Below are 24,080 nucleotides of genomic sequence, written 5' to 3'. Positions count from 1 at the left end.
GCTTCCTCAGGGGATACAGATGATTCTGTAGTGCTGTGTATGTATTTTCTTATTGGTGTGGTACATTTATGGCCTATTTACCATATGACCCTATCTCCAGAACGGGGGCTTCACGAACCTCATCCCACCGGGTGAGCAAAACAGCTGAGTGAGCATGGACGCAGGTTGTGGGACCCCTGTTCTGGAGATAGGAACATGCAAGAAATTGAAGATATTATCAGTAGCCTTCTGACCACACCTTAGTTATTATATGTCATAGGTTGTGTTCAGTTTCCATTTTCAGCCTCCATCAAGGGGTTGGCGGCCATCTATTGCTATCTGCACCCGTGGTGGGGACAGCACATCCATCCAGCTAGTAAGAAGCATTATTACACTATTGATGTCCGATGGTTTAGATTAGAATAAATGAAGGGGTTGTCGGGGTTTAGAGTTGAACCCAGACATATCCCTTCTTCGTCTCCTCCGCCTAGCAGTGTAAAAATGTAAAAACAAAACTAAAAAACAGCGCTGCACCACGCAGGGCAAGGGAAAGCACTAGAGCATGATATCAGAGAGGCTGAGTGGGTGAAGAAGGGGATATGTCTGGGTTCAGCTCTGAACCCGGATAACCCCTTTAAAGGGGTTATCCGATATCGAAAATATCCCCTCAATGCCCGGGCCCCTTGTACGGATTAAACTTGCCTGCTCCCTGGCACTCGCATTGCCTTGGATTTCTGCACGGCCACTGCTTCATCTACCTGTCTCTTGGATCAAAACATTCGGCGACTGGGGGAGCAGCCAATAGCAGGCCATGACGGGGACGAGCCACCTTGAGGCCGGTCACCGCCACGGTCCGCTATTGGCTGCTCCCCCTGTTGATCGGAGTGACGGGAGATGCAGCAGCGGTGGCCATGTAGGGATCAGGAGCAACGCGGGTGCCGGGGAGCAGGTAAGTATAATCCATACAAGAGGCTCAGGCATTGGGGGGATATTTTAGATATCGGATAACCCCTTTATTGATTATTTGCAGGTATGCTCAGCTGCTTCCTGGCATTGTGCTCCAAAAATGGCTGCTGATGGATGTACTGAGGACTCTGATCCCTTAAACTGGGGATGGAGATGGTGTATACGCTAGTTCTACTGTCCATCCCCCATTGTAAGTGAATAGAGGCCACTCATGGATGGGATCCTCCATCAGAAGCCATTTTGGGGGGGCATTGGACATGGGCGCAGATGGGTTAATAATGCACATTATTAGCTTTGTGTATGCACTGTTCCCACACGTGCAGCTAGCAATACATAGTGGTCAACCCCTTTAATCTATGTTTTGGGAAAAGCTCCAGACTTGTATGGTGGCTATGATGAATGCCTACCAGTGGTGGCTATAAGGGTGTCCATTTAACATATACGGTACATCATGAGCTTTAGTAGCTTTTCCTGCCATATCTGTCAAACGATTGTCATTGAAACCCCTAGGTGACAGACACTACTTGTAGGCATCATATTAAGTCAGTCATCACCCATGGGTTACAGTGGCATCCATTTTAAAGGGGTTGTCTTACTTCAGTAATTGTCATTTATCATGTAGAGAAAGTTAATACAAGGCACTTACTAATGTATTGTAAATGTCCATATTGTCTCCTTTGCAATCCAGCAGTGGTGGCTGTGCTTGTACACTATAGGAAAAAGTGTATGTAAGCTGGTCTACCGCTGCTGGATTGCAGGATGATCATAACCCCTGGATACAAGCAGGGTATAATGTGATGGAAAAATGAAATCCAGCCAGTAAAGGAGGCAATATGGACAATCACAATACATTAGTAAGTGCCTTGTAGTAACTTTCTCTACAGGATAAATGCCATTTGCTGAAGTGAGACATCCCCTTTAATGACCTATACTAAGGATAGATCATCAATATCAGATTGTCTGGGGTCCCACTCCCGACGATCAGCTGTTTGAAGAGCTGGCAGTGCTCTTTATAATTACCTGTGCGTCGTCTCTCTTGTAGAGGCGGCGCAGTGTAATTACATTTGCTCCTCCCATTCAAGTGAACAAGACGAACAATTGTAACTAGACCACACCCCCTCTACAAAGGAGACGACGAGCAGGTAAGGGCGCAGTGAGTGAATGATGCGCTCGTGGTGCCGGATTCCTCACTGCACCTGCGCCGACTACCTCACAGTAAGGAAGCTGTCATCAGGAGAGCGGCCTTCACTCACTGTGCCTGCGCCGAATACAGAAGTGAACGGCGCAGGTGCGGGATTTCGGCAGCGATGCGGCGGACCGTGCCATCAATCGAGAGGAGCGGGGCGGGCAGAACAGGGGACCTGGGCGGGATAAAGGGTGAGTGGACGGTGCCTCTAGATGCTGATTCTACGCTGCACCTAGAGGCTCATTAGCATATTGTAAAAGTGCTTTTTTTTTTTTTTTTACCAAAACGGCTGCAGGGACAAATGTAAAAAGAACACTGTTATGTAGTGCTGAGATTAGAGCATCGCTAATGTCAATCAGCTACATAACAGTATTTCTGGTGGTAGAAACCCTTTAAGAATAAATAAACTTTCTAAACCGTTTCTGTTACTGTAAAAACTGACAGTATGCTCATGAAGCCCTGCCAATAAGCGTATCATAACCGTTGAGCCGTGTTTAATTTTCCAGAAAGTTTTTCTGTCCATGAAGTTGTTCAGAAAAATAAAATAGAACAGGAGTTTGACAATCCTGCGAAACCTGAGTGATGACTAAGCACCAAATACTAATACTGTGCTAAACGTTAAAGGGAACCTGTCATGTGGAACCCTGTTATAGAGCAGGAGGAGCTGAGCAGATTGATGTATGATCTGCTTTTCATTCTTTTATATCTGTGCTCATTCTGGGCTTTGGAGTCCAGGAGGCGGTCCTATCAGTGATTGACAGCTATCTCTGTATACAGTCATAGAGGGAAGGCTGTCAGTCACTGATAGGACCGTCTCCTGGACTTCAATGCTCAGAATGAACTTTAATGAATGAAATACAAGTTATACTGAATCTTTTCCTATAAAACTATCAATCTGCTCAGCTCCTCCTGCTCTATAACAGGCTGCCTGCATTTTCCTGGTGAAAGGTTCCCTCCCATCTGGGCTCTTGTTGCATTAGTAATGGGCTAAGGACAAATGATGTGAACTTTCAATGAAAATGCTGGATCCAGCACATAACCAAGATGAATGACACTGAACGGACCCCGTTGACTATAAAGGGGTTTGTCGGGTTTCTGGCCCTTTACCAGACAAACAGCACCAGTACAGCACTCCGCGCCAGTTTGTCCCATATCTTTAATAGAATCTGCAGTGAAGGTTTGTAACTTAATCTTGGTATCTTTCATCCTCTTTCACATGCTGTACCGTGAGTATGTGGAAGTAACGGACACTAATACTTTTATTTCTTTCTAGTTCTATGTTGTGCTGTTATTCTGATCATATTTTTATGTATTTCAGCTATTCGCCTATGCTGTAAAATGGAAAGACTCCTGGTGAGGAGCTGACTGGAGTCTGACCCCTGAATCTCTGTCTGTGGGATACTAATTATAAATTACTAGACAGCTGCTGTGACTTCACCATGGAGCTGGAGCTAAACCGCGTGGATTACCTGCAGGTATGGCGCAGAATAATCCCGGTTATCCTGTTGTCAGGGAGAAGTGTTGAGAAGCCGGAGGTTCAGCGCTCCTCTTTATAATAGCTACTAGAATGGCTTAATCTGCAGATGGCCGATGCTCAGAGGGAAGATTAACTCTTTCAGACTAAGTTCAGAAATTAAATGTGCATGTCTTGTGTTCTGCATTAAATAATATATTTATAAATCTGTTTAGACACACATTTTTGCTTGTCTGTCCATGTTTCTAATAATCTGTCTATTTCTAATCTGTCTACAATCTGTGTAATCTGCCCTGTACGGCAACCAACGTTGTCTTTACAGGTCTGTGCATCATTAGAGAGAATATCTCAGTGCTGCGTACCATGGTTAACAAAAGGTATACATTATAGAAATAAAAATCAACTGTAATCAAAGTAACCTATAGTTTGTGGACAGTGGTAACTAAAGAAGAGAGAAGGAAGAACCAACACACCGCCAGAACACATTTAAAGAGGTTTTCCAGGACTTCAATACTGATAACCTATCCACTGGATAGGTCGTCAGTACTGATTAGTGGGGGTCCAATACCCGGTACCCCTGCCGATCAGCTGTTTGAGAAGGCATCAACTCTCCTGTGAGCTCCACGGCCTTCTCTGTGCTCACCACAGCACCACATATTATATAGTGGCTGTGCTTGGGATTGCAGCTCAGCCCCATTTACTTCAATGGGGCTGAGCTGCGACTAGCCCACGTGACTGATGAACGTGTCGTCACTCGGCCTAGGATAAACTGCGAGAAAGCTGCGGCGCTGCCTTTTCAAACAGTTTATTGGCGGGGTCCCAGGTGTTGGACTCCCACTGATCAGATACTGATGACCTATCTAGATAGCTGTAGGCTATCAAGGCATGCTGGGAGTTGTAGTTTTGCAACAGCTGGAGAGCCGCAGGTTGGGCATGCCTGATTTAGATAGGTCATCAGTATCTAGATCAGCCATGCAGTAAATGAGTAGCAACTGTTCTAGTCCTGACTGATTATTGGCTGCTGGGTATTTAACACCTTAGCAGCAATGCCTTTTGACATTGCTGCACAAATGATCCTGCTCCTGTAATGGAGCGGGTCACAGTATAACTACCTCTGGAGCCGTTATAACTACTTCTGTCATCTCTTGTGCTCAGTGAGGACTGTGTAGTGAATGTGTGTAGCATTGTAGAGCTGCTGGCTCTTGGCAGACCCAGATCAGCATCAGCTCTGCCTGTAACTGTATGATAAAGGGCAATTTGCCCCTCTAGCTGGGGCTCTGTCTAAGGATGCCCCAATTAAAGTGAAAAGCTACACAATAAAACAACAAAAACAATAATTGTCCTACAGGGGTCTTTTATGCGCTCTTGGGCACTTATTATATAAAAAATATAAACAAATGTAATAGAAAATACCCCACCAAAAAAGATACAAGAAGGCAAATGGCTTTTGTTTTTATTGTACGAATGACAAAGACCCCGGAGCGTTCCTCACTTAGTAATATTGCATTTCCCTTTAGGTTGGGGTCACCTCTCAGAAAACCATGCAGTTGCTCCCAGCATCTGGACGAAGAGCAACTCAGAAGGTAACTCGGCTTTTCATTTCATTTTTTTATTTTATTTTTTAACTTTTTCCACAATTCTATAAAAAGTGGATGTGCTCTCCTCCAGGTTCACTATGACAAGACTTGTATAACGGCTAATGTCGCTTATTGCATGGGAAGATAGGATTATATTATACAATAATGCCAGTGAATTTATTATGCATAAAGTTAATTTGAATTGTAGTGTAATATCAGCTTGACCTGCTTGTCTGAGATTGGCGAGATTTGTTTTAATATCCTTTTTTCTAGGTGGTAGTTGGCGATCAAGATGGAGTGGTTACATGCTTTGGTATCAAGAAAAGTGAAGCAGTGGTAAGGCTTGTGTACTTCTGCTTAGTATAAAATGCTGTGTTCCTGGAAATTTGTTTTTGTGACGTTTATTCTGTATTTGCCTCTAGCCCGTTTTTAAGACCTTGCCCGGCCAGAAGATCTCTCGGTTGGAGCTTGGAGGAGCTCTCGGCTCAACTCAGGAAAAGATATTTGTGGCATCTGGATCAGAAGTTCGGGGCTTTACAAAAAGGGGAAAGCAGTTCCTGTCCTTTGAAACAAACCTCACAGAAAGCATCAGAGCCATGTAAATACAGTTATATCCTATAACCGCGTTTTGACACCACCTGTCTTCCAAGTTTTGATTTATTTTATTTTTTTGTATATTTGAGGTTGAAGACATTGAATAATTAAATATTAAAGCATAACTTCAGATTTACGGCCGTCCGTACAGGTCCTGGTTTTGATCAGGTTTTCTAATGCAGTCTTTGAAGCCAAAACCAGATGTGGATCTTAAAGGGATCATTATGGCAAAGTATCAGGGTGGGTTTACATGTTTTCACTTGTGCTGCTTTTTAAAAACAGATCATCACAAAAACCTAGTGAATTATTTTTTTTCTTGCTGAAACACGTTAAATCATTGTGGTAATCACCTGGGCTGCTTTGATTGGTGAAACACATCCATATAACATCTTCAAATGTAAAAATAAAAAATGCAGTTGCAGTAAAAACACAGCTTTTTTTTTTTTTCCCCTCAGGCAGAGTTGACTTCACCTCTTTTGTGAATCCACTTGGTTTCAGCTTCAAAACTGCATCAGAAAAGCTGAACAAAACCTAAATGTTTAAATAAAAAGAGGAGAGCGAGCACTCACAACACCTGTGTCATATGGAAATGATTTTACTTGGACCTGATAGGTCAGAAAACGTTATAACACTATTACATTCACTACTAAAATACATCCACATTAAAATACAATAAACATAAAATGGTACCAATTTGATTACACGACTGTGGTCGGGGTAAAGAATCCGTGGCCGCACTCCGTGACACTTATGAAATAGTGTCAGTGTCTATAAATTGAATAGATGAAAGTGTCCTAAAAGTTCCTCATGTGGGGCACTTTTCACGGCTTGTTTCCAATGTGAGCGGACACCATGTATATCAATTCCTGCAGAAAGGTTCGCTCCTGCCAGAAGAGTAAAGGCAAAGTCCCAAACTTATGATTTTCAGTTCCTACCTGGTTCCTTAGTTATGTGCCTCGCTATGTGGCGTCTCCTCGAGGCGAGCGGTGCTGGCCGTCCGAGCGTTCTCCGCCGCAAGTCTCAGGCGGATGACGACACAGTATCGCGGGATCCGACAGGTAGGATTCCAGACAGCAAAATGCGCTGAAGGCTATGTGCGTACTTGCTTTACTGGAGATTCATCCATGCATGGCCATGCAATCCATAAGAGGGTCCGGTATGTTAGGTGGGCGCTTTTCCTTCTCTTTCACCAGACGCGTTTCGGGGCGTCTACACCCCTTCCTCAGTGGTCCACTGACCACTGAGGAAGGGGTGTAGACGCCCCGAAACGCGTCTGGTGAAAGAGAAGGAAAAGCGCCCACCTAACATACCGGACCCTCTTATGGATTGCATGGCCATACATGGATGAATCTCCAGTAAAGCAAGTACGCACGTAGCCTTCAGCGCATTTTGCTGTCTGGAATCCTACCTGTCGGATCCCGCGATACTGTGTCGTCATCCGCCTGAGACTTGCGGCGGAGAACGCTCGGACGGCCAGCACCGCTCGCCTCGAGGAGACGCCACATAGCGAGGCACATAACTAAGGAACCAGGTAGGAACTGAAAATCATAAGTTTGGGACTTTGCCTTTACTCTTCTGGCAGGAGCGAACCTTTCTGCAGGAATTGATATACATGGTGTCCGCTCACATTGGAAACAAGCCGTGAAAAGTGCCCCACATGAGGAACTTTTAGGACACTTTCATCTATTCAATTTATAGACACTGACACTATTTCATAAGTGTCACGGAGTGCGGCCACGGATTCTTTACCCCGACCACAGTCGTGTAATCAAATTGGTACCATTTTATGTTTATTGTATTTTAATGTGGATGTATTTTAGTAGTGAATGTAATAGTGTTATAACGTTTTCTGACCTATCAGGTCCAAGTAAAATCATTTCCATATGACACAGGTGTTGTGAGTGCTCGCTCTCCTCTTTTTATTTAAGCTTTTATTATTCTTGGGATCGGGCTCCCAATTCAGAGTTAGTAGCACCCATCATAGCTATTAGGTGAGAGCCACCCACCTACATATATAAAACCTAAATGTGTTTGGGCAGCTGACTTTAAAGGGAATGTGTTATCAGAAAATGAATAATTGAGTAAATCACTTTTTATTTTGAACATATTTTTAATTTTAAATGTAATTTTTTTCATTTCCCATGTCAATATTTATTTAAACAAAAACCATAAAATCCAGCATTTTTTTAAATTTATTTTTATTGTTTTTAGAGTTATTGTCTTCCAAAAAGAGTACCATGCATGTCCACGTGTTGTATGTGGTATTGCAGCTCAGTACCATTCACTTTAGTACAGCTGGGCTGTAGTACCAGATGCAATCCATGGATAGGTGACACCTTTAAGTCTTACATGCCACAGTCTTTGTGTTAAACTTGGTAGGTTAGTAGAGTTTACATGAATTTAAGTATTTCTGCTTAAAATATGGTCCATCCTCCTCCTAGGCACGTATCTGGATCCGATCTTTTCTTGTGTGCGAGTTACATCTATAACCATTACTGTGACTGTAAAGACCAGCACTACTATCTCTCTGGGGATAAGATTAGCGATGTCCTTTGTCTACCAGTAGAAAAGCTGGAAAGGATTACACCAATACTTGCATGCCAGGACAGAGTTCTCCGAATATTAGAGGTAAGGTGGTTTTACACATTCATATTAGATATTGTAGATTGCCAGTTTGATTTCATGTGTAACTGAATGGATTAATAGTATGGTAGAGTGGAGGATATTACATATCTGCCCCATAACATTATAAATTGGGGTAGAATAATTATCCTGCATGTCTTCTAAAATCAGATAAAATATTTGTTATAGGGCTCCTTACCTGCCTCACTGAGTAAAGAGGGGCTCCTGCCTTACAAGTATGGCATATCCACAGGACCCCACTCTGGGCCAGATATCTATAAAATGGTGTCCCTCCTTGTAAGGTGGGCACTGGCTGCTGTTCCAGGTGAAGAGTGACTCTCAAAGAAGTGAATAGAGAAAGTCTGGCACATGTGCAGCCACCTCAGTCATTCTCTGTAGTCACATCCTCAGATGGAATGGGGGATCAGATAGATGTAGGTCCTAGAGGTCTACCAAACGTCTGTGCTTATGCCTTATGTATCTAAGAAGGAAATTCCCCTCTAAAGGAGTTGTCCAGCAGATGGGCCATCACTAGCTTATCAGCACCCTACATCTCCCGCCGATCAGGTGTTCTGTGTAGAGTTGAGGCCAGAACTACATTGCACTGTGAGTATTGTAGTGGACAGCACTCGTCATTGCAGTGCTGCTCCCATTGACAGTTGCTGTCCACTACAATGTTGACGGTGCTCTGGCGCCAACTTCTTTGTCTCCAGATTGGCAGTTTGCTGGACCTCCACCCATCAGTTAGTGATGACCTTGAGGGCTGGACAACCCTGACTAGGAAGAGCTTGCTGAAGGCAGATTTATACAGCTCCAATTTAAATACTTCTTCTGTAAGTCTCCACAGTAGTGGATGGAGACAGGCAGAATTGTATCATGTCAGTGGCAGCTATTTTTTTTTTTCTTTCTCTCTCTCTCTCTCTCTCTCTACCTTCTAAGAACCCATAACCTTTTTTACTCTTCAATTTGCACAGCCATGTGAGGGCTTGTTTTTGACAGGACAAGTTGTACTTGCTAATGGCACCATGTAATATTTCGTACAATGTACTGGGAAGCTGGAAAAACATTTTTATTTTTTTTCCAAAATTGTTTTATTTGTTTCACCATTTCACAAAAAAATATAAGACTTTGATTACAAATTCAATACAAAGGTGATACATCATTTTATCATTTCCATATACAAAAATGAAAAATACCCCATCCCCCCACCCAACTAAGTCACTTCAGCAAAGACTGTCTCTTTTAGTTTACTAATCTATTTTCTGTTAGCTAATCCAAATTTGTCTAGTATCTCCTGTCGTATGTCCTCTTAGATTTTTACCTGACTCCCTCACCTCTCCTCATACCAGTGGTCAAATGGCTAATTTCCCCAAAGTGCCTTTGAAGGCTTCTAGACTATACCATTCTGTGTATCTGAATGATTGCATAATGTTTTTAATTTCTTCCTGTGCAAAGCTGTTGGCAATAAACGTTTTCCACCTTTTGAAAAACCATTTAGTTTTTTTATCTTTATTTGATTGTGTCCAATTTGTCCAGATACATAAAGTGAACCATCTGTGCCTTCACCTCATGAAGCCCAGGTACCTCTGCTTTTAACCACCGCTGTAGTAGACATCTCAGTGAAATCACTAGTGCTGCATCTACTATTAATGGGGGAGAATACCGAGATTCTTCAAAATCATGAAAGAGCATAGCCTCGGGAGCTAGTCTCATGTCATATTTCCAGATTTCCCCAATCCAATTTCTGACCTGTTCCCAAAATGCCTGCACCTGTGGGCATAGCCATATACAATGTGTCAAATCTGCCCTATCTAAAGCACATTTCGGGCAGGCAGTAAGAAAAGCCATATCCTCTGGTCTCCTGGGAAAGGTGAAAGCATAGATGGCTGAGTGAATTAAACGTAAATGAGACTCTCGCCATACCTCACAGGGAACAGCCTTGCACACCCTAAGCCACCCCTGTAGGATTTTTTCAGGTATTATTGGTATATTCAGTGTCTTCTCCCATTTTTTAAAGAGAACCTGAGCCGAGGCTTTATTACCTGATTCACGTAACACCCTATAAATATGCGATATAGAAAGCCTGGCTTTATCAGCTCCTAAGGAGAAGATCAAGGAATTGCCTGCACACTCACCCGTGACATCCCTCAACCTTTCCCTACAAAAAAGATATACTTGCTGAAAGGGGAGCATGTGAGATTCGTCCAGGTTATATTTTTGACTTAATTCTGGAAAGGTAAGGTATCTTTTTTCCGCTATGTGGAGAAGGTCAAGTTGAGTTTTTATACCCATTGACCTCCATGCCCGAAACATCTTATTCGAGACCCCTTGTGGGAATTCAGGGTGTTGCCAGAGCCTCATTACCCTGGAGGCTAAAAAAGGTTTCTTAGCTAGTTTGCGTGCCTCCTTCCAAGCTATCATCGTATCCCGTAATATAAGCGAATGTTTCAGGGGCGGTGGCAAGGCCTGTCTCCTAGTGTGAAGTAAGTTTATTAGTGGCCAGGTGTGTGCCAACTGTGACTCCAAATCAAAGTTGGAGAAATGGCCAGTCTTGTATAACCAATCTAAACCATGCCTAAGAAGACATGCCAAATTATAAAGTCTAACATTTGGTACATTCAGACCACCCAACTCCCTTGGCAGCATTAGTTTTGTCAAGGCGATGCGAGGTTTCCTACCTGACCACAGAAATTTGATAAATACTGATCGTACGTCATTGACATCGAAGTGCTTCAAAAGTAATGGAATTGTTTGTAGGAGGTATAGTAGTCTGGGGAAACATACCATTTTCAGTAAATGACTCCTGCCTGACAGGGACAACGGGAGACTCTGCCATCTACCAAGGTCGCTTTTAATTTTTCTAAACAAGGGGAGGTAATTTAGATTATAAAGGGATGAAGGAGACTTTCCTATATTTATTTCCAAGTAGGTGATCTGGGAATCACTAATCCTAATACCTTCACACGTATCAGGAAGTATTCTCTTGTTCTTTAGTGGTTTGAGCGGCATCAGCACACATTTATCTCGATTTTATTTTAAAACCTGATACTGGTCCAAAAGAATCTAGGAGGCTCAGAACTTTCTCCATGTCTTCCAAGGGGTCGGCCATAAACAACAAAACATTGTCTGCAAAAAGAGACGTATATATTTCTCTCTTCCCCTCTATTTAATTCCTCTAAAAACGTCTCCCCCTTCCAACATACGAGCCAGCGGTTCTAGTGTTAGGTTAAACAATAGCGGGGAGAGCGGGCAACCCTGACGTGTTCCCCTACATAATGGGAAAGAAGAAGAAGAATTGCTATCCTTGCCTTAGGAGATGTATAAAGTGCCAAAATGAATGTACGAACTGGGCCACTGAAACCCATTCGATTTAAAATCTCATCTAACCAATCCCACCTGACGTTGTCAAAAGCCTTCTCCGCGTCTATCGCAAAAAGCGACGGACGCGGAGAAGGACAAGTGTTCCACTGAACTGCATCCAACACCACCAATACTTTTCTAATATTGGTGACAGCCGCTCTACCCTTGACAAACCCAGATTGAGAAGGAGACACCAAACCCGGCATAAAAGAAGAGACTTTGTCCGCCATAATCTTCGCCACTAGTTTAAGGTCTACGTTAATTAAAGATATTGGGCGGTATGAAGAAGGGTTCAAGACATCCTTCCCTGGCTTGGGGATTAATTTGATATATGCTAGATTATCTGCCGATGACAACGGAGAACCCGTCAGTATTCCATTGTATACCGCCGCTAGTGGATTTTTTTTAGTTCGTCTCCCAACATCCTAAAAAATTCTCCCGTGTATCCATCAGGACCCGAAGCCTTATGTAAATGTAGACTTTTAATGGCTATACAGACCTCATCCTCAGATATTGGGGAGTTCAGTGTGTCCAACTGAGTTGCTGTAAGAGTAGGCAGCTTCATACACCTGGAGAGAAAGGACGACAATGGGGCCTTGGGACCCGGGTCCCTATACAGATCTTTATAGTAATCTCCCAGTATGGAAACTATCTTCTCAGGTGTATTATGTATAACACCCCCAGCATCAGCTATTTTAAAAATGTTGGTCTGACGCCTAGAGTTTTTAATAAGATTAGCCAACATTTTCCCAGACTTATTTCCTCCCCTAAAATACTTATTTTCTAAATTGGACATATCACATTTAATTTTCCTTTCATACCATAACTCGTATTCCCTTTTAGCCATGTGCCAAGTCTCCTTATTTTGTGAAGTCATGCTTGTTTGGTATGCTGTATAAGCATTCCGCAGGGAAGAACCAAGTTCCTGGAGTCGGTCTGAGATTTTTTTTCTTTAGACCCCTTACATAAGCTATTATCCTACCCCTAAGAACGGCTTTAGCTGTGTCCCAGAATAACGACGGATTCTCTACGCTGGCTATGTTGTCTCCCCTATACTCCAAGTACCACCCTCTAAGAACCTCACTAAAGTTTCCATCATTATATAAGTAAGAGGGAAACCTCCAGATGATATCCTGGCCCTTTGGCTGAATCTCGGAAATCACAACAGAAATCGGGCTATGATCCGATATCGCCATGTCATGAATTTTCGGATCCATCCCTCTCTGCTTCAGGGAGTCCGAGACTAGAAAGTAATCGATCCTGGACCAGGAATCATGAGGAGGTGAAAAAAAAGTAAAGTCCCTATCATCGGGGTTGGCGACTCTCCATATATCTGTCAAGGCTGTATCTCTCAAGAAGGGCTCAAGCACTTTGTCATGGATGTGGGGAAGATCCGAACATCTACTTACACGCCTCCTATCTTCCATCGTATTGACTACCGTATTCAAATCACCTCCAACCAGCTGTTTAGACACCGTGTCCCTATTTATTCTGATCGCCAGGTCAGCGAAAAAGCGCTTATTATCACCATTAGGGCCATATACGTTGTGTATCTTAATTTCTCCTGAATTTGTGTTTAGATGTAATGTACACCAGCGCCCTGAATCATCTGATTCAACTCCAAGGATGTCATAAGCTAAACTTTTGTGCAATAGGAACAGTACCCCTGCTTTGTGCTGTACTGCTTGAGAGCCCACAACTTTTCCTACCCAGGATTTTTCCATGCGACTAAAATCACTTTCTAACAAGTGGGTCTCTTGTATCATTGCAATATCAGCCCTTAAATGCTTTAAGCGTTTTAGAATCATATTACGCTTCTGCGGGGAGCGCAACCCTTTAACGTTCCACGACACAATTTTCATAATCGTAGAAGGGATAAAAAGATCCCTTTGAGACCGTTGTTTGCAAGTGACTAACATAAACCCCATAGAAATAAGACCCTTTACCCTCCCCCCCACCCTCCATATTATAACAAACCATAGTGAACAAAAACATACCCAGAGCAAGGCGCACCATATAGCTACCTAGTGCTTCCTTTACAGCTCTTATCGACTTTTTTCCACATGCAAAGAACTACTGTAAGTACCTCCTAACCCCAGAAAAACAGTTGAGAAAAATATAAAATAAAAATAAAATAATAAGGCATAGATAATTAGAGCACAAAGATCGGTCCCCTGATATCTTTCTTTCTCAGCAGCATTAATTTCAAAATTCCCCTAGTAAAGAGAGTGACCCCATACAATAACTGCAAGATTTCCTCACTTTACAGTCCTTCAACACCTCTTGCAAATCGCTTGGTGAACCTGCTAGAATCTTCAGCGATTCTTCCTAGAACGTAGTCCATCCTGCTGGTCTGCATCTAGAGACGGATCTTCTTGCATGGTTTTAAGTAAGTTCCGTTGGCCTCGTGTTACAGGACCTATTTTCCCGTCTAAGTCGGCCGCAGCTTTTTCAGGTGAGGTGTACGTTTTGCTGGAGCCATCAAGTTTAAAGACTCTCAAGGTGGCCGGATAAATTAGGGCGAATTTGACTCCCCCACGATGAAGCTGGGTGCATAAGGGGGAGAAAGCTTTGCGCTTCTTCGTGACCTCCACAGAATAGTCCCCGAACATAAGAACTTTCATTCCCCTTAATGTGACGGGTTCTTTGCGGGCTTTAAAAGCCTTAAATATTGCCTCTTTATCTGTGTAGTCTAAATATCGCATGACTACTTGTCTTGGTCTGTTCGGCTGGTTATCAATAGCCGGGCGGGGAGGGCCCACTCTGTGAGCGCGTTCTACTTTGCAGCGTCCCGCTATCCCCAGGGCCTGAGGCAGTTCCAGCTCACAGATGTTAAGCAAGTCCCCCTAGGGTATGGATTCCTGGAGCCCCACTAACCGTAAGTTGTTGCGCCGGGATCTGTTTTCCAAATCATCCATCTTTTCCCATAGGCGCTTGTTGTCAGCTAAGGCTGATTGGAGCTTTTGGAGAATCGACTCCGTAGTGTCCTCCATTACTTGTATGCGGCCTTCCGCTTCCTCCAGTCGGTTCTCGTGCTGCTGGACCTCTTCCTGCAACTGTCGCATGACATTGGCGACCGACGACGCTAAAGTCTCCCGCAAATCCGGGGCTAATTGTGTGGCTACTTCCACCGCCAGCTCCTTGTAATCGATTTGTGGTGAAACACTTGTGCTTCCCGGCGGTTCAGCTGCCGAGATCGCCTCAGGTACATTAGGCGCCATTATTGAAGCAGCCTGTTCCTCAGGCCGCGAGGGAGAAGCCGCTCTGCCTTTTGTTTTCTTGCCCATGTTGGTCAGAAACCAATCCATACGTTATGGTCTGTTATTAAAGTAGTTGATTCTTCCGATTCCCAACGGTACACGGGCAATATAATTCTGTTTGTCTCAACTGCTACAGAGCTCCTGTGCCTGACGTCTTCACATGTCGGCGCCGGAACCGGAAGTCGGAAAAACATTATTAATGGGTTGGAACTGAGAAAAAAAAACTAAACTATTTTTATATATTTTTTAATTTGGCATCAGCGCGGGCCTCTAACTTGTCGCTTAATGTTGATCTTCTGGAACGAGAGGATCTAGAAGAAAGTGCAGTGCACTTGGTTGTGGTGGATCTGTGAGATCTGGTCTCCTGCAGTTGAGTAATGCAGAGTTCTGCCTTAAGCTTAGCATTTTGCACTGCGAGATCCCTTTGTTGGTTCAATGCATCAGTTCTAGTCAGTTCTGCTGAAGAATCCTCTATATTAGAGTCCTGCAAGAAGGCTAAGTATTTTGCAGACAGCTGCTGGTAGAGTACATACATAGCAAATAGGTGATTTATAGAGTCTCTTATTTCAGCTGGTTGATTATTAGAGTGTGACAAAACGGACATGCAGTGTGTGGTTCTGTCCCAGGGGGCTGACAGATTACTGGAGAACTCCTCTCTAGTGGCTTGATAGTTTTCTGAGTTTCTGTGTTGGTTTTATTTTACGTTTGGGTCTTACACTCTGTTCAGTAATATCTGCAGAATCTGCTCCCTGTACGTCTGCCGGTTCAGAGGCATGATGTATCTGCGTTGGTTCAGCCATAAAAGAGTGTTCAGAGCCTTGTCTAGACATTTTTTATGGTTTTGCGAAAAATGGTACTGTCTCTTTTAAGAAGACTAATAGCAGCTTAGACAGGTGAGGTAACACAGTGCAATGTAGAGAAACAGTTTCCAACATTCACTTGAAGTGCAGTAAGCTTGTGCGACCATGTGCTTTCACAAGATGGCGGATGGCACTGAGCTTGATTGCAGATTAGGCACACATATATACACAACAGGCTGTAGTAATTCTATGCATCTTTTGACTATTCTGACTCTGATTGTTGTAATAGCGATTTAACCCTAGTGAGACCTCTATGCCTGGCCTGTATAAGCAGATATAATCACTGCGGACAATCCTTATCAGATAGCTTGAACTCACCAACACCGAGTTTATCCGTGTAAGTTGCTTTATTCTGTGAGCCAGATAACAGAGTACAGCAGAACAGATGGATTCTGGTATTGTGCGGTCAAAAGATGATGCTTTTGTAAGCTTACATGAGAATACATGTGTACCTGTTCAAAGCCTGGAGCAGTATGGAGAAACAGGAAGTGAGGTACACAGAAGAAGGGGTGGAGCAATGAAATGAATGACAGATATGAAGAACAGAAAAACAAATGCAATACCAAAAACGGCCACTAGATGGGAGCATATGACCAAATATATCATATGAATTAAACTATATAGATTTTAACTGCGTAGTAGCACAGCTGCCGATCTTTCCACCTGTGAATCCACAGTAGAAATTTGCAGAGTATATTTATGGATACGTACCTGATATCTTTATACTTTTGTGTGCTTTTTAACCTTTTAGACTTTATCGTATTCATGGTCTTATTTATTTCAAGGGTTCTGATTTATTGTATGAAGTTGAAGTTCCTGGTCTTCCTTCTGTGCTGGCCTTGAATGGTGGTGATGGAGGTTAGTATTTCTTGGATTTCCTTCAGCTGTATTAAGTTTTAATTACATTTGATATGTATGTCCAATAATATTGTAGTCACAATTAGCAGGGTAGAGCTCGGGAGTAGTTGCCTTATTTGTACTATTAAAGGGATATTCCCAGTGTAGACATTGACGTCTGCAGGATATACCATGCATGTCTGATAGCTGCAGGTTTCCCTCTGGTACTCCCTCTTATTTGAAGAATGGAGGTACACCAGCCCCTGCCCCACCTTTGAGGAAATCACTGCATCCAGTTATGGCTCTCTCCATTCACTGCGAGTTGTAAGTTAAAGGCTTTACACAGATTTTTTATTTTTATTTTATTGTTCATTTGCTTCCTTCCTTAATTAATCAATTGTCTAAATAGTCTTTTTTTTTTATTTTTTATTCCAAACCATTTTACTCTGCAGTGTCAGTCACCTAACTGTCGAATCTGACATAAATTCATCAGAGCCCTACTATGGCTTTTGGCGGCGCTCTCTGTTTCTCCTCCCTCTTCTAGCAGTATTAGAGATAGCAGCAGGAAGGGGAAGGCAATTTTATATGGCAGATCAGAGTGTGGAGCGAAGCTCACACAGGCTGTAGATAGGAAGGAAAGCACACACAAAGCAGATTGTAGGGGAAGGATAGAAGCATCCTGGACAGAGATCTCACCTCCAGCTTGTTTTACTGTGAGGGACGTGTCGATATGAGAAAAGTCTGAACTAGGTACAGGTTGCGAACTAAAAATCACAGGGTCTGAAAACAATTGAAGAAATTAATATTGCAGACTAAAACTCATTTTTTAACCCCTTCAAGACATACATGTATGGTGGATTTCGGCTCTTTGAAGATGGAGCTCGCTTCGCCATAGCTAGCAGGTGCATACAGATGTGGTCAAATGTGACCACAGCATTTGAGAAGCTGGAAGCGTGCGCTTCATTGCAGGAGCTAATCCCCCGGCAGAGATCGGGGACTGTGTTCCTTGAAAGTAATGAGCCTGTACTAGGCTTCCAGGCTCATTACTTATATATACACTGCTCAAAAAAATAAAGGGAACACTTAAACAACACAATGTAACTCCAAGTCAATCACACTTCTGTGAAATCAAACTGTCCACTTAGGAAGCAACACTGAGTGACAATCAGTTTCACATGCTGTTGTGCAAATGGGATAGACAACAGGTGGAAATTATAGGCAATTAGCAAGACACCCCCAATAAAGGAGTGGTTCTGCAGGTAGTGACCACAGACCACTTCTCAGTTCCTATGCTTCCTGGCTGATGTTTTGGTCACTTTTGAATGCTGGCGGTGCTTTCACTCTAGTGGTAGCTTGAGACGGAGTCTACAACCCACACAAGTGGCTCAGGTAGTGCAGCTTATCCAGGATGGCACATCAATGCGAGCTGTGGCAAGAAGGTTTGCTGTGTCTGTCAGCGTAGTGTCCAGAGCATGGAGGCGCTACCAGGAGACAGGCCAGTACATCAGGAGACGTGGAGGAGGCCGTAGGAGGGCAACAACCCAGCAGCAGGACAGCTACCTCCGCCTTTGTGCAAGGAGGAACAGGAGGAGCACTGCCAGAGCCCTGCAAAATGACCTCCAGCAGGCCACAAATGTGCATGTGTCTGCTCAAACGGTCAGAAACAGACTCCATGAGGGTGATAAGAGGGCCTGACGTCCACAGGTGGGGGTTGTGCTTACAGCCCAACACCGTGCAGGACGTTTGGCATTTGCCAGAGAACAACAAGATTGGCAAATTCGCCACTGGCGCCCTGTGCTCTTCACAGATGAAAGCAGGTTCACACTGAGCACATGTGACAGACGTGACAGAGTCTGGAGACGCCGTGGAGAACGTTCTGCTGCCTGCAACATCCTCCAGCATGACCGGTTTGGCATTGGGTCAGTAATGGTGTGGGGTGGCATTTCTTTGGAGGGTCGCACAGCCCTCCATGTGCTCGCCAGAGGTAGCCTGACTGCCATTAGGTACCGAGATGAGATCCTCAGACCCCTTGTGAGACCATATGCTGGTGCGGTTGGCCCTGGGTTCCTCCTAATGCAAGACAATGCTAGACCTCATGTGGCTGGAGTGTGTCAGCAGTTCCTGCAAGACGAAGGCATTGATGCTATGGACTGGCCTGCCCGTTCCCCAGACCTGAATCCAATTGAGCACATCTGGGACATCATGTCTCGCTCTATCCACCAACGTCACGTTGCACCACAGACTGTCCAGGAGTTGGCAGATGCTTTAGTCCAGGTCTGGGAGGAGATCCCTCAGGAGACCGTCCGCCACCTCATCAGGAGCATGCACAGGCGTTGTAGGGAGGTCATACAGGCACGTGGAGGCCACACACACTACTGAGCCTCATTTTGACTTGTTTTAAGGACATTACATCAAAGTTGGATCAGCCTGTAGTGTGTTTTTCCACTTTAATTTTGAGTGTGACTCCAAATCCAGACCTCCATGGGTTGAAAAATTTGATTTCCATTTTTTTATTTTTGTGTGATTTTGTTGTCAGCACATTCAACTATGTAAAGAACAAAGTATTTCAGAAGAATATTTAATTAATTCAGATCTAGGATGTGTTATTTTTGTGTTCCCTTTATTTTTTTGAGCAGTGTACATAAAAAGAAGAGGTTCCAGCATCCAGGATTATAAATGTTGCCGTTGTCTTTATTTATCTTTGGTGTAAACATCATTTCGCTCCACCGCCCGGTTAACATGTTTCGAACTTAGTTCTTACTCATAATATAAGTACAGTCAGGTCCATAAATATTGGGAAATCGACACAATTCTAACATTTTTGGCTCTATACACCACCACAATGGATTTTAAATGAAACGTACAAGATGTGCTTTAATTGCAGACTGTCAGCTTTAAGTTGAGGGTATTTACATCCAAATCAGGTGAACAGTGTAGGAATTACAACAGTTTGCATATGTGCCTCCCACTTGTTAAGGAACCAAAAAACATTAGGCGTGGCCAAAACAACGGTTTGGAACATTCTTAAAAATAAGGAACGCACCGGTGAGCTCAGCAACACCAAAAGACCACGGAAAACAACTGTGATGGATGACCGAAAAAATTCTTTCCCTGCTGAAGAAAACACTCTTCACTACAGTTGGCCAGATCAAGAACACTCTCCAGGAGGTATGTGTATGTGTGTCAAAGTCAACAATCAAGAGAAGACTTCACCAGAGTGAATACAGAGGGTTCACCACAAGATGTAAACCATTGATGAGCCTCAAAAACAGGAAGGCCAGATTAGAGTTTGCCAAACGACATCTAAAGAAGCCTTCACAGTTCTGGAACAACATCCTATGGACAGATGAGACCAAGATCCCCTTGTACCAGAGTGATAGGAAGAGAAGAGTATGGAGAAGGAAAGGAACTGCTCATGATCCTAAGCATACCACCTCATCAGTGAAGCATGATGGTGGTAGTGTCATGGCGTGGGCATGTATGGCTGCCAATGGAACTGGTTCTCTTGTATTTATTGATGATGTGACTGCTGACAAAAGCAGCAGGATGATTTCTGAAGTGTTTCGGGCAATATTATCTGCTCATATTCAGCCAAATGCTTCAGAACTTATCGGACGGCGCTTCACAGTGCAGATGGATAATGACCCAAAGCATACTGCAAAAGCAACCAAAGAGTTTTTTAAAGGAAAGAAGTGGAATGTTATGCAATGGCCAAGTCAATCACCTGACCTGAATCCGATTGAGCATGCATTTCCCTTGCTGAAGACAAAACTGAAGGGAAAATGCCCCAAGAACAAGCAGGAACTGAAGACCGTTGCGGCCTAGCAGAGCATCACCAGGGATGAAACCCAGCGTCTGGTGATGTCTATGCGTTCCAGACTTCAGGCTGTAATTGACTGTAAAGGATTTGCAAGCACATATGCAAACTGTTGTAATTCCTTCACCGTTCACCTGATTTGGATGTACATACCCTCAAATTAAAGCTGACAGTCTGCAGTTAAAGCACATCTTGTTCGTTTCATTTCAAATCCATTGTGGTGGTGTATAGAGCAAAAATTGTTAGAATTATGTCGATGTCCCAATATTTATGGACTTGACTGTATATTACAATTCAGTTAAAAAATTTAATTAAAGTGGTTGTCATACACACCCCAAAATGGTGTTAGCAAAAACTACAGATCGTCCTGCAAAAAATGAGCCCTCACACATCTCGGTAGACATAACTATAAAAAAGTTATGACTGTTAGAATATGGTGATTTATTTTTTCAAAAGTTTTTTTTCCCCAGTATCAAAACGCAATAAAAACTATACATATGTGGTATCTCTGTAATCGTACTGATCTGGAAAATGAAGAGCAAAAGTCGGTTTTACTGGCATAGTGAAATGCTGTAAAAACAAAACCTTAACATTGTATGCCATATTAACTGCCGGAGTTAGAAAGTACAAGTCGTCCCGCAAAAAAACAAGCTCTCATACAGCTACGGAAAAAATAAATAAAGTTATGGCTCCGGAAAGGCAGGCAGGGAAAAACTAAAACAGAAAATCGTTGCGTCAGGAAGGGGTTAAAGGGGTTGTCTGTTTATATATTGATGACCTATTCTCAGGATAGGATATCGGTATCAGATTGGCAGGTGCCTAATTGCCGGCACCCCGCCGATCAGCTGTATGAGGAGAATGGAACGCTTGTACAAGCGCTGTGTTCTCCTTACTGCTTACCTGCTCACCATCGGCAATGCAGCGGTCATATATTTAGTCATATCTTAGTCATATATTTTCATGACTTATGAATGTAAGAAATATGTGACTTTCAAGTTCAACCAAAAGTATTTTATGGCAGGGAGCAGTGGAGAAGAGCTCTTGTATGGAACATCGGATGGAAAGATTGGACTAATTCACATTGCAAGGAGCTCGCCTGTGCCCAAATGGGAAATATTCAATGAGAAGAAACGAGGAGGTTTGTATGAATAATTCTATGCATTTCTTGCATGCCTTCCTGATCTACCCTGATTGCAGTAAACTAGATAGGTCTGTTATCCTTATATTTATGTATTTTGCTAGGCATTCTCTGCATTGACAACTTTGATATTATGGGGGATGGAGTGAAGGACATATTGATTGGTCGAGATGATGGTACAGTGGAGGTATATGGCTTTGACAGTGCAAGTGATCCTGTTCTCCGATTTGACCATGTAAGTCTGTGCTGATAGTAATGATTTTTTGTAAGCATTAATCCCACCTGGAACCTACTGTACTGAAGATGGGAGCAGGTCCTACAGGCGCTGTCCACATCTGTCGGATGATTGATATCAGGATTATTTATGTATTTTCTCACATTTAGAAAATAATACCATTACATTATACTTTTTTTTTTTTTTTTTTCATTCTTTAGGCCTTGACAGAAAGCATAACATCCATCCAGGGAGGCTGTGTTGGGAAGGAAGGTTATGATGAAATTGTACTGTCCACTTACTCTGGTAGGTCAAATAAGTTAGCTGTATCTCGTCTGAAAGGGTTTGACCCATCATTAAGTATTCCATTTCTGGCTGGCCATAGACTTCTATAGACTTCTATTATGACGGAATGCCTCTTATAGGCTTCCGTGGTGCATGCCGTCATAGAATTCCGTTATGGGCTGTGGTAGCGAAATCCATAACGGGATTCTTAGATAACCTGAACCTGTATGCCGAACTTGAAAACACAAGTTCACTTATCACTATTGATAATTTACATCACAAGAACAATAATCTATGAACTTGAAATGTGATTTCTTAGCTGTGATTATAAATATCATATTTATTTTATGTATCTGTTAGGATGGGTTTCTGGACTTACAACAGAACCGAGTCACAGAGAAGCTGGTCCTGGTGAGGAGCTGAAGATGAGCCAAGAAATGCAAACCAAAATAGCATCTCTAAGGTCAGAGATGGTGAATAATGTATATCGGAAATGATTGAATGGGGTAAAACTAACAACTGCATATCATTATTAATAATCTGCTCTATTATACCAAACTACACAAAAAGAGATTGCGCTATTTGGTTAATAGCAGCTAAGAGAAAATAAAGTACACATAAAGTAAATCTGCTGTACTGATGAGGAGAGCGCTCTCCCTGACTGCTCCCAACCCCTCCATCAATGACTGACAGGCACTGTGTATACAGGCAGATACACAGCGGCCATCAGTCATATAGGTGAGAAGAGGCAAGCGAGCACCAGGCTCACGACTATTAGTCTGTTGTATTTTGTGTTAGCATCTAGTAGCCCCTTAAAGGGGACCTGTCACCATGAAAGTACAGTATGAGCTGCAGGCAGCATGTTATATAGCAGGAAGAGCTGAGCAGAATGATGCAAAGTTTTATGGTGCAGGGTTCAGTATAAATTGTATTTCCAGGACGTCCCTCCATGACAGCACCCATGGAGGTTGTCCTATTGGTCTCTGTAGGGACAGGAAGCGAGAGAGATTAAAAGGCACCCTCCCTCCCCACTCTCCAGTGTTCTTCCTGTCCCTACAGGGATAGGAGCAGAGAGATGTTGTTCCCTGCTCTAGGGAAAAAAGGATATAGGCCGAATCTGGTCGGGGGGTTCTGCCTCTCCTCTTCAGGTTTGGGACGCCTAGTGGCTAGCACCTCTCTGGGTAGAGGTCCCCTAGCTTGCCCCGATACCCCTGTACCTTTCTGCCGCTGTATCGGGGGAGGCCGAGGCCGCTACTTCCGGTTGGGAGCTCTGGGCTCGGCTGCGGCTCCTGCGCTCCTCCTGTCGGCGTGCGCGCGGAAGACAATGTGACCGGAAGAAAGGATCACATGGTCGGAAGAAGATGGCTGCGCCCAGGTAACGCCGGAGACCGCGACGTCGGTCGTGTTCAGAGGGGGTTGACTCTTCTTGGGAATGAGTCCCCCCCAGAAAGAGGGGAAGGCGGAGCTGCGAGGCGACAGGACGGACCAGGTAGGATATAAATGTAATGTCAGTCTGAGTCATGGAGGTCCAGATGTCGGCTATACAGGAGGCTAGTACAGACTAGAGTTGTTGCGATACCAAATTTTTGATTCGGTTTCGATACCATGAAAAAGTATTGCGATACTCGATACCATTCGATACCACGCGAAAAAAATAAACAAAAAAAGCCACGTGCATTCCTCATTTTTAAAAATGGCGAATCGCGCTGTTTTTATTTTATTTTTTCTGTTCCGGCATTCACCACCTAGTTTTTTTTTTTATATTTTAATAGTTTGGACTTTTCTGACGTGGCGATGTAATATGTTTATTTATATATTTTATATGTGAAATTGGGAAAAGGGGGGTGATTTATACTTCATATTTTAGTGTTTTTTTTTTTTTCACTTTTTATTTAATAACTATTTCCCCCC

General features: G+C 43.3%; 1 protein-coding gene across 1 annotated transcript in view; it reads left to right on the top strand.

Moving 5' to 3' along the window:
- BBS7 (Bardet-Biedl syndrome 7) overlaps positions 1-24,080 on the top strand; it is a 51,378-nt gene that overhangs the window by 726 nt on the left and 26,572 nt on the right. The window contains exons 2-11 of the mRNA XM_040418403.1: positions 3,450-3,606; positions 5,123-5,188; positions 5,456-5,518; positions 5,605-5,780; positions 8,218-8,404; positions 16,664-16,736; positions 21,554-21,670; positions 21,775-21,905; positions 22,106-22,190; positions 22,530-22,632. Of these exons, the coding sequence (XP_040274337.1) occupies positions 3,571-3,606; positions 5,123-5,188; positions 5,456-5,518; positions 5,605-5,780; positions 8,218-8,404; positions 16,664-16,736; positions 21,554-21,670; positions 21,775-21,905; positions 22,106-22,190; positions 22,530-22,632 (1,037 nt within the window). The 5' untranslated portion in view covers positions 3,450-3,570. The remainder of the gene's footprint in view (positions 1-3,449; positions 3,607-5,122; positions 5,189-5,455; positions 5,519-5,604; positions 5,781-8,217; positions 8,405-16,663; positions 16,737-21,553; positions 21,671-21,774; positions 21,906-22,105; positions 22,191-22,529; positions 22,633-24,080) is intronic.

The sequence above is a fragment of the Bufo bufo genome, chromosome 2, assembly GCF_905171765.1.
Source record: "Bufo bufo chromosome 2, aBufBuf1.1, whole genome shotgun sequence".
In the NCBI taxonomy this organism is placed as follows: Eukaryota; Metazoa; Chordata; class Amphibia; order Anura; family Bufonidae; genus Bufo; species Bufo bufo.
The sequence above is the reverse complement of the archived record's forward strand: the minus strand, read 5'-3'. Positions and strand labels throughout refer to the sequence as shown.